Source organism: Symphodus melops, assembly GCF_947650265.1.
Source record: "Symphodus melops genome assembly, chromosome: 1".
NCBI lineage: Eukaryota > Metazoa > Chordata > Actinopteri > Labriformes > Labridae > Symphodus > Symphodus melops.
The window spans coordinates 52535549-52558998 of record NC_136691.1 but is presented as its reverse complement, the minus strand read 5'-3'; the positions used below and the strand labels follow the sequence as shown (position 1 = coordinate 52558998).

Genomic DNA, 23450 nt, shown 5'->3' with positions numbered 1-23450 from the left:
CTCCACTTCGACCCCCAAATGGGAGACAGTGGTCTAGATAATAGATGGATGGAAAATGTGGCAGCAAACTCTGTCACAGTGAAACGCTAACGTGCTAACTTAAATGCAAAGCTAAATGAGCCCAAGCATTAGCTTAAGTTCCTCCCGTTTATAAGAAACTTGATGGATGCTACAGCGTCAGAACGAGTTATTCCGCTAACCCCAAAGAAGTCAAAGAATCCTCAGGTCACAAAAGAAACAAACCACATTTATTGTCTAGATATTTTAATCATTTCAGATTAGCTAGAATTAAGACCATTTAGTATTTCTCCTGATTAGACGTTTCTTTTTCATGTAAAAGACGTACAAAAACAGTTAATTCTAAAGCATGTCCTGTAAGAAAAAAAAAAAACATATATACATTTTTACAAACATTCGACAGACAGATTTAAAAAAAAATTTAAGCACAATGTCATGACATGAAGGAGCTTGAAGTGGCCGAAACACAGCAGCATCTTTAATACCCTTCTCTAGAAAAACTATCCTGACAAAGAAAAAGAAAGTAAAATGTTGATGAAATGAAAGACAACATAACGTTACTTTTAAAAGGCAAATGTCACAAATGCTCCACATTCAAGAATAACAGCAGAAACACATGGAAGTGAAAAGAAAGGCAATAAGATCAAGTTTGTCGACTTCGTCGTGTCGAAGTTAATTTAGTCATCGGGTGGATCTTTGTCTCCTTTTACGAACGAGGAACGGCCGTCTGAACAGTAGGGTGTGACGTGACAGGTTTTACAGACTGATAAAAGCAGCATCAGAGGACAAATGAACACCAGGCCACTCATCTCAACTGTCACCATCATACAGGGGATTTGTATTGAAATAGAGAGAGAGTAAAATTACAATCGAGGCACAGGCCACGGCTAGATTCCAATAAGCTATTATCAAATTTGAAGCTTTATCCTTTTCTCAGTCGTCTTAAGAAATGTCACTTCAGTGATGGTGTGTTCCTGTACGACAGCTTACGTTGTTTTTTGGAGTAGAAACAGGTACACCGGGAGAATATCGATATTTATTCACTTACAAACAGTTTCACTTCCATCAGGTTTCCACTGATGTCTCTAAAGCAGAATCAGAGAACAGCAGAGTTAAGACTTTAATGACGCCATCTTAATCATTTGATCCTGCTCTGGAGCTTATTTGGTTTGGTATGAGAAATGTTTTTTTTTGTTTTTTTCTGAGGTACGTCGATGAAGAATTATGAAAGCATACTTTTGCTCTCTGATCAGGGTACGAACAAACCCATCACATTAAAAACACGGCCTCCAGTATGTTTCCAACTGCTGTGATGTTGTGTGTGTTTGCTGAGCGGCTACCACTACAGTGCAGATGTTGAGGGTAAGACTTAACTGTTAAGACAGCAAAAAGGTACTTTTTCAGACAGTGTAGGCGTATCAGAATAGCGAGCTGAGGTTCTGAGGTCAGAGTCAGAGCTGAGAGAGAGCTGTGGGCATGATCTGTCTGGAACAAAATACAAACAGACGCGTTCTGCAGCCTGTAAAAAGTTCTTGTTCTCCCTCCGTTATATTCTCCATCTTTATGCACGTTTTCTGCCGGATACTTGTCCACATATTCGACCAACACTTGTTTGAGTGTTCGTTCTCGGCAGATTGCACCCAGTCAAGAGTGTTTTCAATTCTGATGTCCAGCGGAGCTAGTCCCGCCCCCTTTGGTTTAGTCATTCTTGGGTCCCTGTTACTGATCCAAGTGCAGGTCGTAGCAGAAATCACAGGAGAGACACAAAAATCCAAACGGCTCCTCTTCTGTCATTATCATCCAGCTGGTATTAGTTCCTCGCTGACATGGCGCTGCGTGCACAGGCATTGTAGATGTCTGCATGTGCACGCTTTGTCTCTGCCCCAGGTGTAACAGATAAAAACTGCACCATCAAGGTCCCTCTCTGTCTGCACGCTCCGGCTCCACGACAATGTTTCTGGAGTGTGTTGGAAAGTGTTTCTTTCTACGCGTTCTTCCCATATTTTCTAGTAGATGACCTCATAGACTGTGGCCTTTTTGTCCCCCGAACCGGTGACAATGTACTTGTCGTCCACAGATATGTCACAGCTCAGCACCGAGGATGATTCTTTCGACTGAAAAAAGAAAGAGAGAGAGAAAAGTCAGCGGGATGTCTTACATAGCCTTTAAGGAGAACACGACATTTCTTCTAAATCAACAGTTTTCAAAACGATTATCAAATATCAAGTAATAGGGTTAGTCCATCCAAAGAACACAGTCGCTGTTACACTTAAGTTTTAAATCATTATTATACTGTAGATACTTGCTAAGCAATCCTTCACAGCAACCATGTTTGCAACTCGAGCAATTTTAAATGCAAATCAAGTGAACTGACACTGTGACAGTTCGGTCGTATCAGGTCACTGATAACTGACGTTTACGACCCTGTGACGTTTCGCCTTACAGAGGCGTAGTGGCGGGAGAAAGTGATCCCCCCCTCTGTACCGTCTTGAGAGGCGAGGCGGTATCAGCGTGGAGTGTGTGTGTGTGTGTGTGTGTGTATGTGGAGCTACCGCTGTGCTGTACTTCCACAACGCTGAAACTCAATGTGAACTTAGACTGGGACACCAATGTTATGCCGTCTCAGAATGAATACAAACGTACAAAGACGCGATGGCGGCCGTGCTTTTCTGCACTTTTTTTGTAAAACTTATTATGAAAGGGCCGTTAATGAAACGCAGGTGGAGAAACTTTGTCCTGGAGGCCTTTTTTTTTTCGCTATACTGCACAATGCTCAATGAAGGGAGGGATATGTCGTCCCCACCTGGAATATGCTGGCTCCATACGGCGTTCTCCATGCGTTCAGCAGGTTGTCCTTTCCCGTGCTCACAAACCATTTACCTGGAGAGAGAAAAACACACAATGAGAAATCAGTTTTTGACGTAAACACAACCGGTAAAGACAGATCAAGAGAACCAGGAGTGGACTGGAATAGACTAAACTCAAACCCTCTATATTCCCAACACATCAAGTAACTACTCATCGAGGGAGTGGTGTTGAAGTATGATACAAAAGAGGGGAGGAAAATGAGCGAAGTACTGAACGCTTACCACAGTATGCAAACTGCAGGGAGAGTACGCAGCTCTCGTGCAGATGAAGCTGGTACTTGTCAGGCTTGGTGACGTGAAGGACCTCGACGTTGCTGCTCTCCATTCCCACAGCGAGCCACTCTCCGGTCGGACAGTAGCCGAGCGAGAAGATCTGCGCAGAGAAGGCAGGAAATGTAACGTGACTTCATTCAGCTTCCAGATATCTTACAGGAGATACGCTGCGTGTACCAGCAAGGATTCGAGCGAGTCAATAAGACTCCGTTTTGTTTATTTGAGTGTGTACCTGGGACGTGAAGTCGTGCTGCTGCAGCTGTCGCCCCTCTCTCAGATCCCAGGAGCGCACCGTGTTATCCAGGCCTCCGGTCCACAGCTTGGTGCCGTCGTTGGAGATGTCAATACAGCTGGCTCCGTCTGTGTGTCCCTGGAACTGCCTGCAAGATACGCACACACAGTCAATAATTACATAAAGACAGAAATGTTTGAACGAAGCCACACTGAGCATCAGGCTGAGCAGAAAGTCAGGATGCACCAGAGACTACCAGGCGTGAATGTTTTAGTGTATTCCTCATCAGCAGCTGACTTTTACTAAAAAGTGAATCAATCAAATTCATCCTTTGGACTTCAGCAAAGATTGACTCTGAAATATAGACAAACTCCCCTTTTTTCTGACACACAATCAATGATACACACACACACACACACACACACACACACACACACACACACACACACACACACACACACACACACACACACACACACACACACACACACACACACACACACACACACACACACACACACACACACACACACACACACACACACACACACACACACACACACACACACACACACACACACACACACACACACACACACACACACACACACACACACAGGCCTTACCTCACTAGTGTCTGGTTGTGTAAATCCCAAACTGCGATGTTTCCATCACTGCAGCAGGAGAAGCAGACCTTGGAGTCCGGGCTGATGGCCAGAGCGTAACATGCCGGTGCTGAAGACGTTAACTCTGCCTTAATCCTAGGAGTGGGCGTCGCCAAATCCCAGATTGACAGCGTGCTCGCCTCGCCTCCCACAATCAGCGTCCGGCCGTCGGGAAGTAAGCGGCAGGAGCGGATGTAGTTGTCTCTGTTCTGATGTAAGCAGGCAGAAATAACGTTTTTGAATGTTTTTGCATCACTACGTTCTTCACATGAATGACGAGACGATAAGTTCTCTTTTCAGACGACGCTGCAGAAACCGCCTCACTCACCAGACAGTCGAGCTGCGACACGGGGCTCTTGTTTCCTGGGTGACTTATGTCCCACACCTTGACACATCCCTTTCCTCCAGTGTAAACGTGTCGGGTCGGGTTGCTGATGGTGACCGCACACACGACTTCTCCGTGGTTCAGTGTGTTGATCTGGCGGGCGTGACGAGGAATCCCCGGGCCCACCAGAGCGTCCGGAGGGAACGGAACTGGCTGCATCTGTCCGTCTGCCGCCACGTGAAAGGAGTAAGCGCTGATGATACAGAGGAGAATAAAGTAGAGTTTTGAATGAGAGCAAGATTTCTTCCCAGAAAGTGGTAGTTGGTGCAAGAGGGCGATTCAAGTCCTCGAAAAACACAAGCGACCGCAAACACACTTACGGTTTGCCGCCAGGGATCCCTGTCAGACTGGGAGGCATTCCAGGAACTCTCATGTGAGGATGAGGATCAAAACCAACCTTGAAGAGAGAACAAAGACATTCTTATGAGCACAGTGCAAACACACACCCATAGGCATTGGCAGAAGACGCACACAGGTCAATAGTAACCTGCGGAACAGAACACAAACACTCGTGAGCACAAAGCAAACAGACACTCTGGAGCGCGCGCACACACACACACACACCCTTTGAATGTGAATGACAAGTTTAAGAGTCAGCAAACACACAGAGGCAGAGCAGTCATTGACACACACACACACACACACACACACACACACACACACACACACACACACACACACACACACACACACACACACACACACACACACACACACACACACACACACACACACACACACACACACACACACACACACACACACACACACACACACACACACACACACACACACACACACACACACACACACACACACAGTTTCTATCAAGTGTTGCCCAGACACAGCTGTGAGTTGACTAAACCTATTTAAACAGTGTAATGAACACTATGCAAATACAGCCAAGAGTGGAGAGGTGATTGAAGGTAACGCACACACACACACACACACACACACACACAGGAGGAATACAGCTGTGCCACTATTGACAGTTTTCACACTTTGCCATATAAGAGTAGTGCTCATGAAAAGTGTTCACACCCTCTAACTTCCTGATCTGTGATCCTCTTTAAACGCGGCATTACAGTGAAATTAATCATTAATGTTCAACACGGATCCACACAAACAAAGACCTTTAAAATGTCTAAACAAAATCTCTGCAAAGACGTCTGTGATCTATGTTTACATATAAAAGAACTGACTAAACAAGAAGTCTCAAAATCTGCCATTTAACAAAGGATCCGTTTCCTTTTTCAGCCTGCATTACATGGACGATATCTGTGGAGCGGCGCACGGCCTATAAACACTTTAATGTACAGTGCAGATGGAGCTTGTTCCAGGGCTTAAAGGCTAAGTTGGTAGTTTCCCTGGTGCTTCTAAGAGAACGAAAAAGAGGAAGCCACTGTGGAAATCTGAGGGCATCGCTAAAAATTCACTATTCTGCTCACTAATATCACCCGTGAAATACCACAAAGATAAAATGTTTTGGATGTTTGTGAGAGACCTCAATCATGACGACAAACACCGATAGCTTTAACTGTTTGGTTTCTGTGCTGTGACTTTAACTATCTGTCACAGTCGAACACAGAGTGAACATGGAGGACGACAGTCAGGGAGAGTTTGTGGTCTCAGCTTTTGGATGACTTTTTACTGAAATGCACAAAGTAAAAAGAACATGGGCTGAACAGCTGAAGGCTGAAAGGCTGTTGAAAGATCAATAGTAAATCTGAGCATCTGAACTTTGCCTAACGTTTGGGTGGGAGGGGGATTGAAGCCCAGTGTTTCAGTGTGTGCCTCGCTCTGCATACAGTGAAGAAGTCCCTGTGCCGATGTGACCACTTCGATAACACGCACGTCACAATTTCCCCACTCACCATCGGTGAACGGCCATAAGCAGCGACAGCAGCTGCAGCAGCAGCACTCATCTGAGGTGACATGTTGTGCAGTCCAGCAGCATAAGCTGCAGCCCCGGCAGCACCTGCCAGCTCCCCGTTCATCCCTGCTGCGTGGGGCAACATACCAAACGCACCCGGATATGGGCCTGGTACAGCCAGGGGGGTCCGCAAACCTGCAGCTGAGGAAGGAAGGAGGGTCGGATACGTGAAAAGCTGGAAACTACAACTGCAAAAGTCATGTTCAGAGTCCCTTCAGTGTTTAAAGGCACAGACCTGGATTCTGTCACACCACCAAAAGCACCAAAATGTTTTTCCAATTGAAGTTCGGAGTAAAACTGATATTTTAAATTTAAAAATGCCCTTTATTTTCATTTGAAAAAACGTTGATCTAAAAGGTTTAGATGGGACTAACTTGGTGGATGTGGTATCTCCATGGAGGGCGGTTTTGATAGATTTGGCCGGATCCCAGGGGTGGAGCTCGGACCGGGAGTGGAGTCCCCTCTTGGCGTAGGTGTGCTTGACTTCAGCCCCGGTGTACCTGCTTTGTCTCGCTACGACGGAGAGGCAGGCGATAAATATACATGGTGTGTGTAATAACCAATCGATCCATTCGTTCATACAACAACAAACTATCCAATCATGCCCATCCCTACCATGGACATCTCTTTGGACTTGAGCGAGGACGAGCTCGCTGATGAAGCAGTGGAGGCTGGACTGCACGGGTCTTTCTTGAGAAGGCGAGCTTTGTCCAGCCCGTTTTCTCTCGGGGAGGGGAGAGGTGTCCCGCGAGGGGAGGTAGGATCCTGGGGAAAGGACGAGGCTTCGGTTAACTAACGAAGTGAAGGCAGCAGTTTCACTTTTACACAAGATCTCAATCCAACAGACAACAGTGACTTCAGTCAAAAGTGGCTGCATTCATACCGTAGAAATAAACACAAAGACACAAATATGACCAAAAAATACTGACCTCGTTTGAGACCACGAGGTTATCGTCACTTTTCTCCCCGTCACTGTCCTGCAAACAACAACAAAAAGCATTGAAGACTCCGGACTCATTTTATTTTCACAAGATTGTCATGAATAGCATTTCTTTTTAGTTTATAGGTAAAAAAAAAAAAAAAAGGACGAGTCAGGGATTTTAAAAGTGAATCTTGAAACTTCTGACAGATGTCTTCAACTATCACATGACTCCTCGACCAATCAGATAACAACAAAAAGTGACAGATGAATGACACGGTCAGGAATAACTTTTAAAACTTAAAAATGTGGCTGCAACACGTTTGTACACACTTCACATTCATTTCCAAATCAAGAAGAATTCAACGTGTTCTTTGCAGAAATAAAGACACGGAGGAGTCGTGTCTTACATAGTGGCTGGAGTCCTTGTCTTCCACCTTGCGTTTCTTGGTGTCATTTGGAAACTCGGGTCCATTTCGTCGCTTATCTGAGTTCCTTAGACTTTCTGGCAGCAATGAGTTACTCTGCAGATGAAAGGCGAGAGAGGAAGGGAGAGAGGGACAGAACACAGCGGAGAAAAGTCAAGGGAGGAGAGATTAAAGAAGAAAAAAAAAAAGAGAGAAAGGAAAGTTTGGAGGACAAAAGAGAGGGGAAGAAAAAAAAGATTTGCAGCGGTGAGACAATTTAACTTCTTGTCTGTTATCCATTATTGGATCTTGTATTGTACACCGTCATATAATGTTTTTGTTGTATGTGTAAGTGCTGTATGAGGTTTTTGTTTTCTGTTTTGGAAAAAAAAAAATGTTTTTAAAAATGTATACAGTTGAGGTTGTGTTGATTCTGCGTGAGCTCACGAAAGCGTCACATCCAGCTACGACTAATTACAGCAGCCTTTCAGCCATTTGTAGAGCGGGTTAGAAAAACAGACTCTCACTGGCAAATAGGTTAATAGTTCACAGGAGCATGAATTAAGCAGCACTAACACTTAAACAGCAGCCGCTTTTCTCACTTGACCAGAGCCCGACACACACACACACACACACACACACACACACACACACACACACACACACACACACACACACACACACACACACACACACACACACACACACACACACACACACACACACACACACACACACACACACACACACACACACACACACACACACACACACACACACACCTCTGAAGTTGATGATTACATTAAGTGGCTCTCCAAATCTATCAGTGCTCCCTCTCCTGGCTCTGACAAGCTGCACTCACTGCAGTTTGTAAGTGTGTGTACTTGTACCAATGTGTGTGTATGTGTGTGTGTGTATGTGCACAAAGTGTAATTGACTGTAAAAGCCTGTGTGTATGATCAAGTGTGTACCAGACAGTGTGTGTTACTTGCATAACACCCATGTGTCCTAAGACTACACACACACACACACACACACACACACACACACACACACACACACACACACACACACACACACACACACACACACACACACACACACACACACACACACACACACACACACACACACACACACACACACACACACACACACACACACACACACACACACACAGCGCTGCCCCCCCTCCAGCCTCCTGACCAACGGATCCTATTGTTAATGGATTAAAGCTTCATGTTGAGTCCATTATAGTCGCAGCCCGTCAATGAAATGTGCATCCAACATACACAGACGCGAATGCGCGTGCACACCATCCAGCGAGCGATCGCTTGGACTTTGAGGGGGGAAAGGGTAAATGAAGGAGGACCAGTGGAGGGAGTTGGGGGGGGGGGGGGGGGGGGAGTAGTGGAGGAGGGTGAGAAAAGAGGGGAGGGGATGAGATTAGAGGACGCAGAGGATGGAAGGAGGGTGTGAGACTGTGGAGGAGAAGAAAGGGTGACAAGAGACGAGGCAGGGAGTGAGACGGGTTGGGGTGGGGGGTGAAAATCTGTATTCTGCCAAAGGCCCCCTTCCTTCACGCCCCCCCCCCTCCCCCTCCCCCCTCCCTCCTACCCCTTTATTGAAAGGTTTTAGTGAGCTGAGCACAGGGGCACTGACCCGCAAAACATAAGCAATTTCCCCCCTCCGTCTCCCCCATTCGCTTTTAGCATGGTCTTTCTAACACACACACACACACACACACACAAGCTCAGTGTCATATGACTGCTGCCCCTCACCCCCTCCCTTTCCAAAGCCCTCCCCTCTCAGTGGTGGTGATATTAAACACAATGAGAGTCTTTAAGCGCGGGATCAGGGGCGGTGGGAAGGGGGGGGAAGGGGGGTAATCTGCTCACTGAGGTGTTAAATAGGCACAACAATGCAGGCTAGGCTGGGGGAGTGTGTGTGTGTGTGTGTGTGTGTGTGTGTGTGTGTGTGTGTGTGTGTGTGTGTGTGTGTGTGTGTGTGTGTGTGTGTGTGTGTGTGTGTGTGTGTGTGTGTGTGTTAGTGTGTGTGTGTGTGTGTGTGTGTGTGTGTGTGTGCGACCATGCTAAAAAGCTCATTTGGAGGAGAAAAGAAACCCAACAGTTCAGCGCAGATCTAGAGCAGAACTAAATAGGCAGGCCAAAGCACTCCCCCAGAGATCCCCAAACACACACAAACACACACAAACACACACATGCACACACAAACACACACATGCACACACAAACACACACATGCACACACAAACGCACACTTTTAAAGTGACAGTCCAAAAATATTCAGCACAAGGATGAAAACCATTTGTGTGTGAAGCAGAGGTAAAAACAGTGCAGTGAGGTTTTTCATCGGTCCCTGCGGGGAAAGCGGGTCTAATTTCTGCAGCAGCCAGAACACCAAATAACAAGGCGCGTAGCATCATTTGAAAAGAAACCTGTTTATACACTGTGAACATGTGTTTAAGTTTCAGGCCTTAGTTTATGTTCTGCGTAGATGTAAACGAGTGCTTGGCTGCATTGGAACAGGATTAGCTAAATATTTGTTTCTGCGGGTCTTTCACTGCTATTTCTACACAACTGGCACAAGACACATCATTATAAATCCAAACAATTTGATTACTAATTAGTCCTGCTAAATCGTAAACATTTGACTGTTTACCAAGAGCAGATTATTCTAAATGTGTCCCCCCCCCACACACACACACACACAGTTTGAAGTAGGTTTACTGATCCCGATGTCTATCAGCTGAGCTAATCTCCACGTTGAGCTAAAGTCCAACATTATGCAAACTGCTTCTAACAACAAATTCAAGTCCCCTAAAAGCAGAATATCCCTTTAACACAGACAACAGAATGAACCGAGATAAAAAACAAACAAACAAACAGTGAGCGTTACTGAAGAAAGAGGAAGTACTTACAGTGCTCGGCTCTCGATCTGTCGCCATCAGAAATGTGTGGATGCGGTTGAGGTCACAGGGTTGGGTGTTCAACAAAAACAAAAACATGAGAAAGGAGAATGAGTTAATGTGGAGGATCCATTTATTTATTTACATGTCAAATCAACAACAGAACAGTGTATTCAGAAACATGAATGGAGCGAAAGTATTCAGAGAGCTTCCTTGTTCCCGGTCTGAAAGGTTACAGTACATGGTTTTTTATTTCAGGTGGTGTTTCTGTTGAAGCGGGTGCATTCTTTCACCTCTCAGGTGCTCCGGTCCTGCATGGTGCGAGTCAGGTCCAGACAGGTGAGGCTTTTTATCTCCGCCATCTTTTCCTGCCAGGTGTGGAGGAATACCGCCGAGCGCTCCCGACAGAGCCAACAGACCAGCTGAACCGCCCAGCTGGGAGGGGTGGAGGCCGGCAGGGTGAGGCGTGAGAGGCACCGGAGCTCCGCCGTGGTTATGGGATAGGTGCTGCTGCTTGACGACAAGAGAGGAAACACAAGAGGGAGGTGGTCAGCTCAGTGTAGGGACGAGAACTGAGACGTCCTGATCAGAGACGAGCAGCGGTGGGAGTAGCAGGGTAACTCTGGATACGTGCAAGTCGGATTTGTCAAAGTTGAACTAACACACCTTGATGATGTAAACGGGGACAGATTTACTGTTGCATATATGCACCTGAATATGCAGTTAAAAATGTGAAAAAAACCAGGAAGAAAACAAAACAAAATCTATCAACATGGCGAGTGCTAGAGAGAGAACAACGCACCTTTGGACAGACAACGAGACACAGTTTACGTACGAAATGTGCTGAGCTGTAAATTTTAGCTTCCTCAGTTGAGTTGACAGGGACCATGTACAAATATAACATCTTCATCTTCATCTCACAGAGGAAAGATGCTTCGCAGCAGTTCGCTAATTTCCATCTGCAGGCAGGTGGACACAGAAAACAAACAAAGATACTTGCTAGCTTGTTTGTCGTATGTTCGGTTTGTGATGTAAAAGGTCAAACAGGAGATGGTCCAATAGTAACTAGTTGAAAGGGGGCATATCACCAACCACCAATTAAATCACCTAATGGAGCTCAAACTGTAGCTCAACTTTACGGAGCATGTAAATGTACTGAGGGAGCCACAAGTGGCAGGTAGTCACGTCAGGGTTATTGATATAGACGTGTTTGGCACCAGTGATGTGTTATTGCATCACAGGAGTCCAGGTGAGGACATATAATGTACCAATATTCAGTTTCACCCTGAGTTATGAGTGTGATGCTAAGCCAACCCACAACATCCTGGTAGTAAAGAAGTAGGCGGCGGACCGACTGGATCGACATCTGACAGCCCAAACTCAGAGGTGTCCGTAAATGACAGAGAGCCGCGAGGAGGCGACGATCAATAGCACTCTGTAACCGAATCAATGGAGACTTCTGGCCTTCCTGCAGTCTTCAACAGATGGGACAGTCTCTTCAGTGTCTTGGTTTACACCACCTCAACAAGCTGCTGCAGTCTACAAGGCGGTGAACACATCCTCTCCCCCCCAACACACAGCCTCCTCCCTCTGGGGTCAAACACTGAACAATACTGACAGCTGGGATCACAGCCCAGAGCCCGAGGATGTGGTGGCAGAAGAGGGGAAGGGGGGGGGGGGGGGGGGGGGGGGGGGGGGGGGTGAGGAGGAAAAGGAGGAATGACGGAGAAGTGGGGGTGGGGGGGGGGCAGAGAGGCCCAGCTGCTGCCTTCACTGTCAGGTCTAGTGAAGCGGCTGAGGAGAGAGGGGAGGAGAGAAGAGGGTCAGAGAGAGAGAGAGAGAGAGAGAGAGAGAGAGAGAGAGAAAGGAGAGAGAGAGTTTGGCTGGCAGCCCTGCTCTCTCTTTCACACCAAATCAGGCGCTCGTCTGAGCGTGAAATGCCTTTGTGTTCCAAAACATCATTATTGCCTCCTCAGACAGTAGCCGCGGGAATCCAAGCTCACTGATTCGCCACCGGGAGGGGAGGAGGAAGGAGGGAGATGAGAAGAGAAAAAGGGAGGGGGGGCGGCACAGGAGGCGACTCTGCAGGGGTGGAAGGAGTGCTGAAGGTCAAACCGACTTTTATCTCACCTAATTGACTAACCCACTCCCCCCTCTCCGGAGCCCTCGCCCTCTCTTTTCCTCTTCATCCATCCTTCACTCTCTGCCGCCATGAATGAAAGCTAAACAAGAAAACAGTCTTTCAGTCTCAACCCCCTATGCCTGCCTGTACACACACACACACACACACACACACACACACTAACATACACTCAATATCCAGGGCTGGCACGCCTGCCTCACAATCAAACATAAACACACCCACACGTCACACTTGATCAGACTAACATGCATACACAGAGTCTAGATAAACAAGTCAGGCACACACTCAACCATGTTACCCCGGCCTTTTTTTTTTTTTTTTTTTCGGGGGATAACAGAAACACACGCTCTGCTTCACCCAGACGCACACACAAACAGATGCAAAAACACACACACACAGATTCACAAACAGGACCCCTGATGGGAGTAAATGGAGGGGAAGTATTTTGTGGAGGGAAAAGGGGAGCCCGGTACGTCATGGGATGTTAGTGTGAGCTGGTGTGTGTGTGTGTGTGTGTGTGTGTGTGTGTGTGTGTGTGTGTGTGTGTGTGTGTGTGTGTGTGTGTGTGTGTGTGTGTGTGTGTGTGTGTAGAGGTAGGGGCAACATGCTTCATTACACTCATTTAACTCACAAACAGGGTGAATGACAGGCTGGCGTGGGAGACGGGAGGAGAGGGGAAGGGGGGAGTGTAAGGGCAACGCCGTGAACCCCCCCTTTTACAAACACTGAAATCCTGCAATTAAGACTCAAACAGCAACTGCCAAATCCACCTCTCCCCCCGTCACACACACACACACAGACCCCCATCAGTCCACGCCAACTAACAAGCCCACCTCACATTTTACTCTGCAGACCCACTGCCTACTCTTTACTTAGCTTAAGCTATGAAGACCTTCCCCCCCCCCCCCCCCCCCACATTCCCCTTCAACTCAACCCCTGGCCTCATCTCCCGCCAGTCAAACCCCCTATGGCTCCTATAAAGCAAAGTATTCTCAATTACCCCCACCCACCCAAAATGTCACCGCCAACAGCTTGACACTGTTTCTCTTTTAACCTGAACATCCCAAAGTTAGGGCAGAGAAACGGTTCGCTGTGAAACGCTGGTCGTGCCCCCTCATTCATCACAGTCTGATGACAGCTTTAGAAATAATCCGCTCTCGTCACACTTCTGAAACAGATTGGTACCCGCTCTTCTCTCCGTGTTCAGACAGAAAAAGATCAGGTCTATCAATCGATTCGTTTCCTGACCCACAGTCCGTCTGCGTCCTCCAGTTTTACTTGATTTGATTCGTCTTCTTTTTAACATCTCCTGCCAAATGTTTCTACGACCTTTAGCTAAGTTCTCCTGCTTCACGGGATTTTGGTCATTTCCTCTAAAACAAAAGTTCCTCATATGAACCTGTAATGTAAAATCCACACTAACTTAGGTGTGCAGATGAATGATGTAAAATAAGTGCTGTAGTCGAAGTTTAGCTGTGATCGTGAAGGTTTAACATGAAAAGCAAAAAGCATAAAAATCTTTCCGTTGAAATACACGTAGCATTAAAAAAAGGGAAAATATTCTCATAGCGTTTTGTAAAGGAATCTGTTGCTTGGTCCGCTACATCGTTTTTCATGTCTCGCGTTGACTCAAGAGACACCTCCTGTCTCCAGCTGTGACGTCAATATGTGAATCCCAATTTTTTTTTTCACCTCTTAATTGACAACAATTATTCTGAGGACAGCAGATAGCTAGCTTTAGCCTGCTCGTTTACATAAAAATGTTGTATTTTTTGCACTGAATTCAGACTTTAGCAATGTGTTTTATAACGAATACTCAAAGTCTGACACGGTCAAATTGCAATCAATTGTCCAGGCCTGATAAACACAGGTTAGCGTCAATCACAAGTCAACATTTAAAGAATCAAAGTTCTACCGCTATACTTTTATAATGGACAGATACACAGATTTATTTCCACATTTCTTCACATTGATTGATGTTATTCAATATTTCAGAAGTGAAAACATTGATGATTTAAAGATGAAGTAAGTAGAAAATACACACTGGTGGAAGTCCTGGCAGTCCACGTACCCCGATGACGGCATTGAGCTCTGCCATGGTCACCTGTTTGGCTCGCTCCACAGCTTGGACCACCTGCTGCTGATGCTGCACGACACAAAGACACGCGCAACATTGCTAAACATGGAGAGTACAGCTATGATTTATGAGTGAGGCTCGCAGAGAGTACAGAAAAGTCTGTCTCTCAAAGTCACACACACTTACCTCCTGTGAGAGGAAGGGAATGACTTGTGCACAGATGGTGTTTAGTCTCTTGGCAATCTCGGTCTGATGGAGGGAGAAAGAGACTTCATTGTTAATAACATAATTACATCCATTTAGAAAAGACAGCTGTTCAATAACAATAATAAAGTAATACACAGAGCCCTCCTTCAGACTACAACACAATCCCAACACCCATACACACTCCCTACTACAGAGTACACACAATTCCAGTGTGGGCCATTTTCAGCCTCACAAACGGCAAAATAAGATTTCCCTTCCTAATTGTCAGCGTGAGCTCAAGTTTCTCCCATCCATGTTGGCTTTTTTTTTCCTCCTGCTCTCTTTACCCTCTGTGCTCTTGTCCCTCTTCCCATCAGCACTTCAACATAATCTCATCAGCAACTAACTTCATTTGCTCTCCTCCGGTATCCATGCCAACACATCCGCCTGACCCCCCCCAAACCCCCGGAGGTGGCAACAATTGGCTGAAACCAGATACCCCCACAGTGGCACCAAATCAGATAAGAGGACTCGTATTACACGTCATCCAATAAAATGGATGCGTAGAAGGCCAGGGTGAAGGGGGAACTGGAGCAGCCATGAAACGTAGTAATGGCTCGTCAGACACACAAATCCAAACTAAATAGACACACAGACACGCAGGCTGGGCTGGGGAGCCTCACAGGGCGACGTGGTGTCATGTGAAAGCTGAAGAGAAGTTGGTTGTTTTCCATAGTTTTGTGTTAACGTTGTAATACTTTTACTCTTTGAACAAACGATGACTACGTCCGATCATCCACAGCACCAAGCAACAATCAGTGTGGGTTTAACTGACCAACATTACTTCACCTGATGTAGAAATAACTGGTTCTTTGGGCAACTTTCCCCCCCGTTTAAAGTTCAAATAAAACGCACTTCCCCTTACCAAGAAACTTTCAAGACACTTGTTGCTCCATGTTCATATCTCCATCGTGCTGGCTCCTTTTAAAATCTACCACAACGCCATTTTCCTTCCACATCAGCTGTGCAAGAAACCCGTGGATCTTGCACCAGTTCCTCTTTTATCTGGTGGTCAACACGAGTCTGCAGACATGCTGGCAGCTCGCTCAGGCTGCTGTCGCTACGACCGTTCAATCAGCTCATTTGGACTCATCGGGTCAACATGATGCAGGGATGCACCGCCTGCATACAGAACGCTGGCAAGAAAGCATTCAACACCTGCTGTTTTCACACATGTACAAAACTCCTGGGAACTGGGAATTTCCCTCAAAGTGTACGAGCTGCGTGCGTGAACTCTGCACCGTTCTTGACAGCTCACTAGTACTATTGATATTTTGGTCGTCCAGCTGTTCACTATTGCATACTGAGAGCGGAGCCACGAGCCTATTATCTGACTCTGGGACTCTTTCCTATGATTTTCCCTTCACATTCGGAAAGACAGCGTCTGAAATCCCCATGGCAACCGCAGACATGCCTGCTTCATCCGTCTTCCCCCTCCCGTCATGAAAGAAATGTGGCAGAAATATCTGCGGACCTCCAGCTGTCGGGGCCTAATTGCAATAACTTGACTGCGAGTTAGTGCGTTTGTTGGCGATGCTGATTGCGTGCGTGTGAAAGAGAAAGAGCGATCACGTTTTTTTGCGGCTTTTTGAGCCGCGCATTAGAGACGAGTGAAATCAACCTCCATCTGTGGGAGAACTGTGAATGCTCTGTCCCCATCTAATTCATAGCGTGCGAGTCCTCAGGTGGACAATCGTGTTGTCAGTGTGCTTTTTTCATTGTGCTGAATCTGAGACCTCACGTCTTACACACCAAGTGTCATATTATGACTAGATGACATACAGTATGTACAGGCGGGGGGGGGGGGGCCTGGACTAATATAAGTGCAGGTCTGCAGGGGACTTGGGAGTGAACCGGGTTAAGTGTGAGTGCGCCCAAAGCTTCAGCAGCCTCCTTAAACAGAAGGCCTCATCCGTAAGATAACCACATTCATTATGAATTTATTCATACATGGAGCTGCTATTCTAACAAATTCTGCATCAATTTACATTGGTTATATTTAACTCTGGAAACCAAGCAAACCCTAAAGAAGTGCCTCCTACTGAACCAAAACCAAACAGCTTGTTGTTATTGCCTGAAAGCTGACATTGAGGAGATGCCCTCTTGGGCCGTAGCATAAATGCCCTCATTGGATCAGCCGGGCACACTCACACGCAAACTGACCCTGCCACGCTTCAGCCAATTATGTACTTGGATGAGCTAAATAAAGTGCTTGCCCTTTAAGAACGAGTCTTGAAGTAATTAAATAAGTGGCTGCTTCACCTAATATAACCAGTGTAATTTGAGAGTCCATCTGTTACTAAAAAAAGACATTTCCGAGCATGTTTCAAGTGATACTACCAAGAAGTGTGACTAAGGTCTTTATGTATGCTCAGAAACATGAGGCAGCTTTAGTGAGCTTTAAACACTTTAAATAATTGACTCATTAACTAATTTAACCTTTATCAGGAATCAAAGAGAATATGGGACCAGGTGCTGGAAGCAATAAGCCTTCAGATCACCTGTGGAGTGTCTAGAGTGTCATCGATGGACAATTTCTCATATGTTGTACAGTTCATTATAAAGAGATTTATATTCCACAACGGGCTTTTAATGAATCACAGACGTCTGTTCTCGTCTTTGGAGGCGTCTGCTATGACTTACAGGTCTGTGCAGCATCTTTGTGATAAATCCAGCCAGTGTCCCCGATGCATTCGATATCCATGTGCATCTCCAGTACCTATCCTAACAGCTCTCCCATGAAGGATTTCCCTTGCATCAAGCTAATAAGTTCCCAACTTCAGCATGCTGTAATCCAATCTTACAATGTCCAACCTATTCAAATCCCAGAGAGCTCTAAGTGCTATTTCAGGCAATCTACACCTGCATTTCCATTCTCAGAAATGTTGGTTGTAAGCCTATAATTAGCCTTGTATAAAGGCGGGCTGATTAGGCATTCTGAAAATAGTCAGACCACATACTATCAGGTCAGCTCGGCTAATCTTACTAAGCCAACTGACAAAACTAACAAGGATCAAAGAGATGAAGCCAGGAATACCTGCAGGTGCAATCCCCAAATGGGGCTTTATTGCCAAGCGTGACTCAAGAACAATTGGAGGAAAAAACATAAAAGGTAATAAAGACTCAGATATCCTCTTCTGTAAAACCTTAGTGCGAGCTCGTTGCTGTGCTGCACCGCCCACACAAACACATTCAAGTCATTCAGAGAGTGAGTAAACAAAAGTTGAGGATACAGAGAAAAAGTGAACACGCACACAATGTGTTACAGCGAACGGGCTTCCCATTACACATATAATTGGAGCATTACTGCCACACTACATGCGCACACACTCGTACCTCCCCAGCAGGAGGTAGGTTGTTTCGAATCCCCCGTACCCCCCTCCGACAGAAGCTTGTTGCTCTGACAACTGCAGCCCAAAGCTAATGACCTCCCCTGGAGCTTTAGTGTGTGTGTGTGTTTATGTGTGTGTGTGGACAATAGGAAGAGATGCATCTCTCTCACACTGAAAGAACAGTAGCTTCTCACACACATAAAATGAATTAGGGAAAAAAAGAAATAAACCAGAGCGGCAGCTTAGAAGACGGAAAAGGAGATTCAAAGAAAGGGAGAGAAGGAAGGTGTAAAAAAGAGGGGGGGGAGGGGGGGGTGAAAACGCAGGAAAACGTGAGAATAAAAAAAAAAAAAAAGTAATGAAGGGGAGTGCGAGATTAAAAGAAGAACCACCTCCCCTCCTCAGTGGAGCAGCCAGTCCAATCCACCTCCAATTTCCTCTGGTCCGACTGGTCGATAGCTGTGGTAATTACTGGTAAACGCTCTGAGCCATGCACCTCTGCTGGGTGGAAGTGTGCTTTTGTGCATGAGAAAAGGGAGTCAGAGTTTCCTCTCCTCGTTCGTGTCGACACTTCGTGTTTGCCTTTTTATGCGTCTGTGTACTCGTGCATGAACATGTTTGCCTTCCTCTGCTTGAGTGTGCATTACTGTGCATGTGTTTAATTGGCCCTCTCCTCATGTGTTTGCATAAATTATTCAATGCAGAACATAAATGCCCTTGCCTTACATCACACTCGGGAAGTGTCCTTTCTGTATTTGCATGTTTGCACACTTGACCCACACACACACACACACACACACTACCATGAGCGTTGGTCTGGTTTGGCCTCTCTGCCTCTAAAGAGAGGAGCTCCAGCGTCTCTCCTCTGCCAGCCCTGCCGTGATCGATTCCTCCACCCTCCCCAGCCCTGCCCCTCTAATGTAATAAAGCAGGCCGCTCCTCTAGACAGCACCAATCAATCTGCAGAGCCATTCATCCTGCCTCTGGGCTCAGGCGGCCGGCCCTAACTGGGGAAATGGAGACAGAGCCCCATCGATCACAAATAAACGCACATCCACACACACACAGTCTTACAGTAAAACACACACACACACACAAATGCTTTTGCGCACACACAAGGACACGTCAACAGGCGCACACACACCAAATACATCAAAGCCCTGCCGGGAGAGAGGGAGGGAAGCAAGGGAGAGGCAGACAAACAGGAAGACGCACAGATAACCACACATACCTGTTTGTGCATCTCGATGTTGAGCCCATAAGACATCTCATAGTACTGCGGAGGACAAACGGAGAGGTCAGTCACTTCAAAGCATTTAAATCACAACAAAGAAGAGAACACGTGTAACCTTTAAAAGTGTCAAACCAGGTCACCCTCTCAACGTCCGAAATCAAACGCACGTTAACCAGGTGTGAGTGCAAATAGTTCAAAACCGCATTCCTGTCCGTGTTTGTTCCTGTGTCAGGCCGATGGTGTTAGACACACCCTAATCCTCCCGTGACCTTTCTTGTTTCAGGTTAAGTGGCTATTAAAGAAAGAAGAGATGAAGGCAGATTCACCTCCAGTGACTCGAGTGAAATGTCACATTTGCTGGAAAAGCTGGAGCTGCCAAGTCACAAAACGAAACGTCTGGAAGTGTTGGTTCAGCTCGAGCTTTTCGCCTCTTGTTCACAAGTGTAAATAACATCATGTAGAAATATCAGTCTTGACCTGCTCTTTTTTGTAAAGTGTCTCCAGATCATGTTTTATGACGTGGCACTTTATAAGTAAAGATTGGTGGTTAATAATCCTCACGACCATTTACTAGAAAGAAAGCTCTCTGATGATGCAAAGCAGAATCATGCAGTGCTTTGTTCATGTGCACAAGTTGATGCCTTGTTCTTATTTCTTTCAGATAATAAAGTGTACAGTCGTTGATGAAGGTTTTCACTAAGCAGCTGTCAGAGGGACGAATGATCCGCCCCAGAGTGAACACAGCATCTTCTCCCAGGACCCTTCAGCAGGGCGAGAGCGTCGCTCTGTGAAGCGTGCTATAGTGGGGACGAGTACATTTAGAGTCACACAGATCTCACCATGACGTAGTGTCTCTGCATCTCCGTCTTTTCACTGGCCAGCTTCTCACACTCCAGCTTGAGACTGAAAAACAAAAACAACAACGATCGCGTCATTTAAAATCAAGAGAAACTTCCAGAAAGTTATTTTCGACCCCGCAGAGACGGTTTTGACCAATGTTTTCCTGCAGATTAATGAGCATCATCGAGTACTTTAAGCATACATCTGAGTGGGCATGTTGTCGTTTTTCTGTGAGTTTGCCGACTCAGCTCGCAGATTAACGCAGCAGATGCAAATAAAACCTGACTCCTTACAGCCAAGGACACAAAGTGTGAAATGGAGATGAAGCTTCTTGTCAAACTGTGACAGCAAATGACCGTAGGATGTTTGGCTTAACCCTGCCCTTTGTATGCATGAATCAGGATGTGAAGGAGAAACAAAACAGCTTTGTAGGTCAGCAGCTTTCACCTGTTGCATCCGACCCTCCCAGACAAGACAAACAAGGTAAAGCACACACACGCAGAACTAAGAAAAACACATATATACACAGGCGGGTTTTTTAACCCAATGCATGACTACATACACACAGGGGAAAATAAGGAGTGATTTATGCAACGCTGAGCCCACACGCCACCCTCTGGCTCTCACCCATCACCAAGACTAAGACCTACCGCAGAGTGAGCACTGGGTCTGTTGCATATGTGTGTGTGTGTGTGTGTGTGTGAAACTAATCCGGGTTTACAGGTTAGTATGAGGCCATAGCTGGGGTTTTGTTCATTATGGTAAGAGGGATGACTGTGGTTAGGGTGAGGTTTAGTGTTAGAGGGCAGACGACAATGAGAAGAGCGGCCAAACGTGCCGCCCATATGCAGACAGACAGAGAAATCCCCAATATGTGAACGTGTGTGTTTGTATTATCCACCTGTGGTACTGAGCCTGAAGAAACTGGAACTCCTCCTTGATGCGGTCCAGTGACTCTGGGATGGTGAACTTGAAGGGCTGGCCTGGAGCCTGGTGGGGCGTCTGAGAAACACACACACACACACCGTGGATTATAAACATCATACTGCCTCATTGTTTGACCTACAATTTGATGTTCCGATCCTCTCAAGGCTCACGTGTAAAGTCAACAACTTTAAAATGATCAACCTTTATTAAACAATCATCTCTGTCTTCTTTTAACTCTGACTCTCTATGCAGACTCAGAGCACAGTTAAGAAGAATTACGAGCTTGTTTTGAATATGTGCTTCAGCATGAAAACTCCTAAAACTAAGACAACCAACAAAATGTAATGTTTTCGTCACAGTCTGTGAAGCCTGCTGAGACAGCCTGCTTTTACAACTGTTCGAGCAGGACAAAAATGGAGTCTTACCGGGTGTCGCCCCTGGGGAAACATCGTGATCTCTGGGAGGATGTGATCGTTTCCTTCCTTAGAAAAAACCCCGTTAATGGGGGATCAAATGAGAGTACAGCGAATGATGTGTGGGTGCTCCTGATCACGGAGACGAATCCATCGGACAAAAAAAAAAACCCCGGACCACCTCGCTGTTTCCGTGTCCAGTTCACTGACCGTGCAATGTGAATCCCTGCTCTTCTCCGAGTCTCTCGCTGTCGCTCCCCCGGCGTGGAAATCAACCGGAAAAACACGGGAAGCGGCTCATGAGCTGCAGGCTGCAAGCAGAGGAGACTAAAAAGGCGAGAGCCAGGTGAGAAATGAAAAAAAGGGGGTTGGAGCCACCTCTATGACTCCAGCGTTGGTTTTCGTGTGCAGGGTCCGATGTACTCCGAAGAAGACAAACAAAACAAGGGCAAAAACTGAAACCGGAGAGAGACCGTCAGTAGACAGCCACAAACTGTGGGCTCTCACTCAGAGGCATCAGAAACAACAAATCCAACACAAGTTAATAGCAGTGAAGAGTCCCCCCCCCTTCACTTCACTCGGTGCGGTCGCTTCCTGGCGGTCAACAAAAACAAGAAAAATTACTTCCACGTTGAGTTTGAAAAAAAAACAAAAAACAACAAGCACAGAGCAACGTCCAAATTAGATTCACGAGAAAAAAAAAAGAGGAAATGTGTTGTTAGTTTTGATAGCGACAACTCCCACAGCGGCTGCAACAGTGTAGCCTCCGTCCAGCTCTGCTTTACCTCAATGGCAACTTTCTCACGCGGTTTCACGCTCACAGCTAACCGAAAATGTAGCCCCGCCCACAAAAGGAGCCGTGGACCAATCAAGATCGTCGTTCCACGTGGGGGCTAGTAATGTAGATTGTACCACTGACCAATAGCAGCTCTGTAAACTTCCCCGAGTCAGTTGACCTGGTTGAGCTACGCAGAATCTGACCAATCAGAGCGCAACAAGGAGCTGCTATTCCGGAGGCGCGCTGGGCGGGCAGTGCGGTCTGTGAAGGCAAGTTTTGCCTGTCAATCAAAGTAACGTGGGCTCAGCAGGCGCAAGGCTAATGGCGTGCACATGCGCATACACACACACGCACGCTAAGAAACAAACAAACGCGCGCGCGCTCACACACACACACACAAATGCCGTCTTTCTTTGTAAATGCTGTGAACCTTCCTAACAAGTGTCACGGCAAATCAACTCAAATATCTCTCTCTCTCTTCCTCTTCTGTCTTTGTATGTAATATTATACAGTATGCACTTTTATGAAGAAGGACCTGATCTCACTTTTGTTCCGCTTCTCTGAAAAGAAAAAATAATCTAATAAAGCAGCTTAGATGTCGCTCCTTACACTTTCAAGCTGATTGTTGTTGTTTTTATCTGAATGCAGTCTACATGGAGAGCCATAGTGAAAGTGGATATAGAGAAGAGAATTCATAAAAAAAAAAACTACATCATTTTCTAATATAATATCCCTTAAAAAAATACACTTGTCCTAATATAGTAATTTCATGGAAAGAGGGACGTTTGTGTTTCAAGCTGACAAATCCAGACAGCAACATATAAAAGGTCCA

At 46.2% G+C, this 23450-nt stretch overlaps 1 protein-coding gene across 1 annotated transcript; it reads right to left on the bottom strand.

The window, feature by feature from the left end:
- Positions 1–226: 226 nt before the first annotated feature.
- LOC306841200 (transducin-like enhancer protein 1) lies at positions 227–22663 on the bottom strand. The gene is made up of 20 exons (XM_079370918.1): positions 21853–22663; positions 21402–21502; positions 20500–20563; positions 19658–19702; positions 15035–15097; positions 14816–14917; positions 10922–11141; positions 10641–10657; positions 7703–7816; positions 7303–7350; positions 6989–7138; positions 6748–6886; positions 6315–6514; positions 4761–4837; positions 4384–4633; positions 4017–4264; positions 3391–3538; positions 3108–3258; positions 2822–2898; positions 227–2132 (listed from the first exon to the last, which is right to left on the bottom strand). The coding sequence occupies exons 1-20, from the start codon at positions 21874–21876 to the stop codon at positions 2025–2027; spliced, it is 2346 nt and encodes a 781-aa protein (XP_079227044.1). The 5' UTR covers positions 21877–22663; the 3' UTR covers positions 227–2024.
- Between the last annotated feature and the right edge of the window lie 787 nt (positions 22664–23450).